The sequence below is a fragment of the Pundamilia nyererei genome, unplaced genomic scaffold, assembly GCF_000239375.1.
Source record: "Pundamilia nyererei isolate P.nyererei 1_Seehausen unplaced genomic scaffold, PunNye1.0 scaffold00145, whole genome shotgun sequence".
Lineage (NCBI taxonomy): Eukaryota > Metazoa > Chordata > Actinopteri > Cichliformes > Cichlidae > Pundamilia > Pundamilia nyererei.
The window spans coordinates 401,526-408,927 of record NW_005187546.1 but is presented as its reverse complement, the minus strand read 5'-3'; the positions used below and the strand labels follow the sequence as shown (position 1 = coordinate 408,927).

General features: G+C 42.3%; 1 protein-coding gene across 2 annotated transcripts in view; it reads right to left on the bottom strand.

Moving 5' to 3' along the window:
* ttyh3b (tweety family member 3b) overlaps nt 1-7,402 on the bottom strand; it is a 28,931-nt gene that overhangs the window by 7,944 nt on the left and 13,585 nt on the right. For both annotated transcript variants that reach the window (XM_005744535.2, XM_005744536.2), the window contains exons 4-12: nt 4,671-4,782; nt 4,372-4,592; nt 3,626-3,721; nt 3,393-3,465; nt 3,187-3,262; nt 913-968; nt 721-813; nt 541-633; nt 82-218 (exon numbers count right to left, since the gene is read on the bottom strand). In XM_005744535.2, coding sequence (XP_005744592.1) covers nt 82-218; nt 541-633; nt 721-813; nt 913-968; nt 3,187-3,262; nt 3,393-3,465; nt 3,626-3,721; nt 4,372-4,592; nt 4,671-4,782 — 957 coding nt within the window. The remainder of the gene's footprint in view (nt 1-81; nt 219-540; nt 634-720; nt 814-912; nt 969-3,186; nt 3,263-3,392; nt 3,466-3,625; nt 3,722-4,371; nt 4,593-4,670; nt 4,783-7,402) is intronic.

The following is a 7,402-nucleotide window of genomic DNA, read 5'->3' as shown; positions in this document are numbered from 1 at the left end:
GTGTGTGTGTGTGTGTGTGTGTGTGTGTGTGTGTGTGTGTGTGTGTGTGAATGAGAGAATGTGAGGGTGGGTGTGTGTTACCTCTTGCCAGGCCAGGTGTGCGGCACACTGCACACAATAGAGGAGAACATCAGAGCAGTGACAAAGGAGAAGAGAACCAGGTAGATGAGACCCTCCACGCCATCATAACACAAGCCAGTCAGTGCTTGGACGTAGTCCTACGAGGAGAGGTGAGTAGAGGAGAGCTTTGGCCCTAAAGTAGTCCTTTAATGAATCAATTCCTTATTTACAGTCACACAAAGGGAAAAAAATAAAGCTACTGTGCATGTTTCCACCACACGAGGAGAGGAGAGAAGTCGCAGGGGATTTCTACTTCACCATAACCTCTGAAAGCCTGCGTCATGATCTGGTGTGCATCTCAACAGAAATGTAACTGCACAGCGTAAAACAGCGTCAGCCGTGCCGTAGAGTCACCGCACACGTCTACTTTAAGCTTCAATTACGGACGTTATCTTTACCACAACACACCCTGTAACTCACCATGTGCAGGCTGCGACAGTCGACGAGAGCAGTCAGCTGGTGCAGGCCCACCTCGGTGGAATTCAGCACAGACTGGATTTGCTCGAGATTCCCCTGCACACGCAGAGCGAAGGTTACACATGTATGCTCAAATATACTGTAAATATCTGCTCTTATGTACATCTAGACACACAGACACACCTTGGTGCTGGCAAAGTCACGTGCTGCTGATCTCAGTAACTCTGCCACATCATCCTGCATCTCCACCAATGCTTTGTGGCTCCCCGACAGCCTCTGCAAAAAACCAAAAAACAAAGCAAAACAGCCTCGTGAAAGGAAGAAATTGCAGAAAAATGTGTTCCAACGATGCAACAGCAATGACAAAGACCTCACCTGCTGAAAGGGGTTAATCTGTCCAGAGCTGCAGGTCAGGTAATACTGCAGGATATCTGCGAACATGCCAGTAAATACAGATCACTATGACGATGGGAACGTTTGGACTGCACAGTTTCATTTAAAAACCTCACGTGTAAAATAATATCCAGTATGACTCTATTGAGCCATGATTGCAATTCCACTCAGGCATAATTCAGTGTGTGTGTGTTAAAGAGGCAACATCTGTGCGCTACAGCAAACAGACAAAGCGGAAACAACTGACAGACAAACAGAAGTCATTAGATGAGTGAAAGGAGGCGAGCGAGGGAGAGAAATGGAGACAAAGAAACGGAGCAACTGAGAAGTAAAGAGGGATATAACAGGATGGAAAGAGAGAACAAATGCAATTAAATGAAAAACGAAATGTAGTCAGGTTGGGTTGTTTTTCTGAATCTGAGACAAGCAAGGGCAGAGCGAGCAGGGAGTACAGGGTTGCTGATGCATTGCAGTGAGCACAGAGAGAGAGTGAGAGCTTTTAGATACCAGAGTGCCAATCAAACACAATCCTGCTGGATACACACACACACAAACACACACACTTGTTTCTTTAAATAGCACCAACATGTCAGGGTGAGTTTCAACTGTCAGTGAGGAAAATGGACTCTGTTTGAGACATTTCTGCTCACACTATTTGTCAATATGCTGCATTTGCATATAAAGGGTCGTACCCTACATCCCTTTACCATAAAATGTTCAGGATTTATAATTAACAGAGAATTTCTAAACATGACAATCCCCTCTCCAGGACTTCTGGATCCAAAAGTGTCGCACCCTTTCTTTAAATTCTGATATTTTATTTGGTGAAAACCAAAACAAAATGTGGGATGCTTTTGTCTTCAAGCAGCATAAATAACTGTAAATATTCTTTTATCCAGGGATTCCCAAATGGTAGGCCACAGACCCCTGGTGGGGCTGTGAAGAAACTGCAAGTAGACAGGAAAAATTTGCATATGATAAACAAATGGGAAAAATTATAATATAAACTATAATTATGTGTGATATATAAATAATATAAATTTGAAAAAAAATATCACTATTTGCACTAAGCCACCAGATTTTAATTTTTTTGGGGGGGGAAATCTGACATATTTTGATTGTTAACTTCCCTTAGACTTCATTAATGATGTAAAAACCATAATGGAGATGTGGCTATCGCATACTGCAACTAAAAGTGTTAAATGAGAATCAGCTTCAACAAGTAAATCGTTAGAAGATAAAAACGAGTAAATGAAAACACAGAAACACTTCATGAGCTCGTCTTATGACCACAGTTGTGGTTTAAGGTTTGGACTGCACACAGATTTACAGACTTTGAAATAGATGGCAGTGGTCTGCAAGACTGGAAAAGGCTGTTTCAGCCCTGTAGCACTTCATGCGTATCTTACCAGCACCGTTTAGACACACTACAGCCAATGTCAATACAGGTGGATTATGGATCAGTCACACAACAACAGAAATAGGATAATAACCTCCTTGCCTTATGATTGCTTTTAATTTAGTTTTTTTTCTTTAGTTTTTTCCTGCCACAGGTCAAGCATGCGACATCCTAAGTGTCTCAGCACTACTTTCAACCACAATGGGTCTCGACAGGTCGTGTGTCTCCAAAGAATTGTGACCCAACTTGGACTGACTGCAATCCCTCTCAGACAGATTGGCAAAGCTGTGAAATTAATATAATTCATAAACACAGACACGCTCACAGTCTGAGTCAGTCTGCGCCAATGAGTGTAACTCGTGTGTGATTATCTCTGTCCAACAGAAGATTCGACTGCACTGGTTGTATTTCTATATAAAAGCAAAGTTACAGACAACCTGTCATTTTTCAGTTAATTCACTGTCCTGAAGAAACTACATCACATCTATGAGGTTCTGGCTGGACTCTGACTGTAAGTAAATTTCTGTGCATGTAGACAACAACAGATATCCAATTAGCGTCGATATATATCAGTTAATTGCTGTTATCAGATTTGACCTCATTTCCAACTTGATTCCATCCAGTCGCAACCTGATGGCACATAGGTTAACAGCACTTCTTGCTGTTTCATCCACCAAAGTTGCTTTACAGAGGGCAACTGACTGCAAGTGGTCACAGACCTGGTCCCCATCTTAAAAGCCATCATTTCAAAGCCAACAACACCGCAATACAATTTGTTAAATTCATTTTATGATTATGTGAAAGAAGCACAAAAGGTTTTGAAAAAAGGCCAATGATTTATTTTCTCGTCTCCATACCTTGGTTAATGACATCGTTTTCCTTGGTCACCCTGGTGATGTAGGTATCGGGGGAGACGCAGAAGTCGCTGGCTGACTGTGGGGGGCGAGTGCACATGACACATCAGGCTACAGTAACGTGCTGAACAAACTCACTCGAGCAGTGGGTAAAGATTACATCACTGCAGAGCCGGAGAGCTCAGCAGTGTTGCCATGGTTACACTTACAGCAGCGACAGCCAGCTCCAGGCCCAGCGATCCCCAGCTGATGATCAAAGTCAGAACACCCAGCAGACACACTCTGAAGAACAACCCCCCCCCCCAAAAAAAATATCTTTTTAAAGCAAGATTCAGCTTACCAACACGTTATACAGGAGGCAGTCTCAGCACACACAGAGGCAGGACACAATTTGATCTGTCCAATAGGAGCAGGCTTTGGTGTGTGATGTAAGGTAGCATACCCAATAAGAGTGCCTCTAGAGTTGCGTATCAGTCCAAACAGCACCAGAAGACAAATGAGAACATCAAAGAGCAACAGGCCAAGGTACCCCAACCACCTGTAAATAAAAATACATTATCACAGTGTTTCATACAAACATACAACACCAAGTCAAACTGATACATATGCAATGCAAAGGACAAGCTAATTAAAGCTTTACTAGAAGACTCGACACGTAACAGCATCACAATCAGTTTTTTTTATCAACCACTTTTTCTGTCATTGCCCCAAAAACAACAAAGCAGGTTAACATGAACAGAAAAAGAGGGATGAAAGCCATTCACAGTTAAAGAATGACATCAGAGTACCCATTCATTCACAAACTACTGCGAAGGATACAATCTCCACATAATCCATGAATAGCTTTTAAGAGCTACTTTTAGCATGTATCTCAGCCTCTCCGTTTAAAGGTGCATCATGACATTGTTGATCCAATGTGTCTGTCAGAGGAAGCGAGTAGCCTTCATTCTGGTTAGAACTAGAACTGGTTATTTTGCCTTTTCTTGCTAACATTTGTTGAATTCTGCTGTTGTGCACCTAAAATGTTTAAATTCTTATTTGATTTGATTGAGGATATGACCAGAACACATGGTCCATCATCTGTGGTTTTAATAGTTAACCTTACAGTATAACACTTTGTGTATGAGAGAATGTAAGAGTAGTCTTGAGTCTGAGTAAGAAACAAAATCCATGCTGGTCAGTAGTTACCTGTAAAAGTCAAAGGCCTCCGTTTTACGGGCCAAGTCCTCCAGGGAGATCTCAGTATTGGACCAGAAGGGAACATCAACCATCAGCCTCACCAGCTCATCCAGCTGTCCCTGGAGCTTCTGGACGATGGACACATAATCTGTCTGATCCTGGAAGGCTGTCTCTAACTGGACCAAGTTCTCCTCCACAGTCTGGTTTAAGGCTAGGGCGCTGTCTGAAACCTAGAAAGAAAAAACTGTCATCAGGAAGGTTTTCCATAAATAAATAAATACATTTTTTGCAATCAGTGGACAACTCACCAGTTTCTCCACTCCAGACACGGTGCGGTTGGCATGACGGAAGGAGTACGCTAAACGCGCGGCTCCATCACTCGACTCTCCGTTTCCATAGAATCCTACGGCTATGCCAGCGCTAGGAGGCAGAAAACAAGATATCCCACATGTAAACACAGCACATAATTTAACCTTTAAATTCAAATCATACAGAACTACCCACTGACAGTTGAACTGCTGAGTGCAGTTGCTCTTTCAACCAGCAACAGGCGACATTGAGCACTTTGGCTTTTCGGCTTTGGTGTCACCCTAAAGCCTCGGGCAAGCACAGGACTACCAGGAATGATTCACACACTCACACACACACACATGGAGCCCAAACAATAATTGGGTCACCAGACCGCAAATAATATGATCCTTCTGCAGCTCTGCACCCATGTTCACACATTACATATGCTGCAATATCTGGGGTTACTGGCCCCCAACTTTCCTTTATTTCAAGCCCACGTCCTCCTTAACCATGTTCACGCTACGACTAACCCGTCGCCCGCCCAACACCACCACCGTTACAGAAATCTTCTCCACTCTGTGTTTTGTCACTCCTGACCCCTTTTCCCCGACATCCCCCCTCCTCACCATGCTTTTATAGCCTCACTCAGCCTGTAAAAGCTCCTGCCCTCCCCTTGTATGCATGTGCCCGACTGTATGCTTTTGTATTGATGATGCTGTCTGCACAATAACACCAGACAGATTTGTAGAGAGAAATTTATGGCCCTTATTACAGCAATTCATTCTAGCCCATTAGATTTTGAGTAGCCCCTCTTACAACAGGGTCTGCGCCGTGTGTGTGTCTGCGTGTGTGTTTCAGAGCTTTATGACATACATGACATAAAACCGCAAACACAGAAGAAAAACAGAGTGGTGATAAAAAACAAGCACAGTAGCCCTTTAATGTGCTTTGTGCGGTGATGTACCCACTGTCTACTTCATCAGTTATCATTTCCCCACCCATCCCTGCCTCCCATCATCTCACTCCATCCTCCATGTGATCTCAGCTTAAACAGTCAACCACCTCCCTCAGCTCCTGTTTACACATCCTCTTCTTCTCACCCAACACCCATTCTGTCCCTTAGTTCCCTTTTATCCCTCCTTTCCTCTCTCCATGAGTTTTATCTCCCTGGTTTTAATACCAGCTGCTCCTATCAGGAGATTGCATAAGCTTAGGATATGAAACAGACAGAGATCCTCCTTTAAGGCAAAAGTTGAGAAATCAAATAAGAGACAGTAAACACTATCCAGCTTAGTTCTGATAACACAAACAACCTCCAAACGGGAGAATACAAATACGTTACTAGAACATCTTTTTGCCTTTTAGGAACAGCAAGCTGTTCTTAACGAGGTCACCTCAAAGAAACTGCGCTCTGTTTAGTTTCTGCTTCAGTCCACTTTCAACTGAAATGAACTGACTTCATGAGCTAAAAATGCTTTGTTCTACCTAAATGAGCACACTTAAGTGCAGTCAGACGGAGCTCAGCAGATAAGAAAGTAAACGCTGAATACAACGCTGGGTTATGATCACTTCCAGTGCAAACAGATTCACTGCAGTCCAAAATAAATGCATTCAGTTAGCAGACAGCATTCTGATGATTAAAACCGCTACTAACAAAGCAGCTGATGACTATTAAGACTATTCTGGGGGATTCACCAATCCAATTCGTGCTGGCCAGGCCTCCTTTCTAACTCTAATTTCATACATTATCCGCAATAATGTCATCAAAAACATTTTGATTAATCAAAATTGATATAAAGTGTATGATACATACAGGGTGAGTGTCATAGTGCCCGTGGTTTTTATTAGTTTTACTGTTTTCTCCCTCTGTGTGAGTCCCACAGATTCTGTCACCTTGTTCAGCGTTGCTGTCTTCATGTCTTGTCATTAGTTATTTGCCTCTACCATTTTTACTTTGAAGGTTAGTTTTCTCGTGTGCCTTGTTTTGGTTTTACTTCCTGCTTTTGTTTCCCTCCTTCGAGATGGTCCGCTGTTCACTGTTTTCACCTGCATCTAGACACCGATCAATGTGTGTCGGCTCGTCTGTTTGTTCCCTGTTGTTCTCCCGTTTGTTCCCTTGCTCCTTGTTCTTTTGGTGCTTCTTTATGGATTCTTGTTTACCTTTTCAGACTGGACTCTGGACTGGGTTTGATCTGACAGTAAATGCTCATTTTCTATTGCTTTCCCTGCCTCCCTCTGTGTTCTGCTTTTGGATATTCTCACTAATATTATATGAGAAAATGAGACACATGGCTGACTTTTTTTTTTCAGCAACAGCCATTTGAGCTATGCATATTTTTTGATCCAATGATCTCTCTATGTAATTGTTTTGATCATTCTACTAGATTCAAATTTCACAGGAATCCAGCCATTTACATTGATCCACAGTTCAGCAGTTCATGTTACCTTACCTGTTCTCTATGTGTTTTTGAATATGCATTTTACAATCAGTTACTCAGATACAGTATTCAGTTCATTCTTGGCAGCCAGTTTGTTATTTGAGAAAATAACTAATAATCAAATATGTTGATCTTTTTGTTTTTTGGCTGATCTTTTCACAACAACATAAAAAAAAACCCCTAAAGCAAGCTACAGAGTCTCCTGTATAAACACACTACAGCTGCACACAAATGAAGGAAGCCCACATGTAGCTGGAGCTGAGCCAAAAATAACACATGATGTCATATTAAATTGTGGACCAACCAAAAAA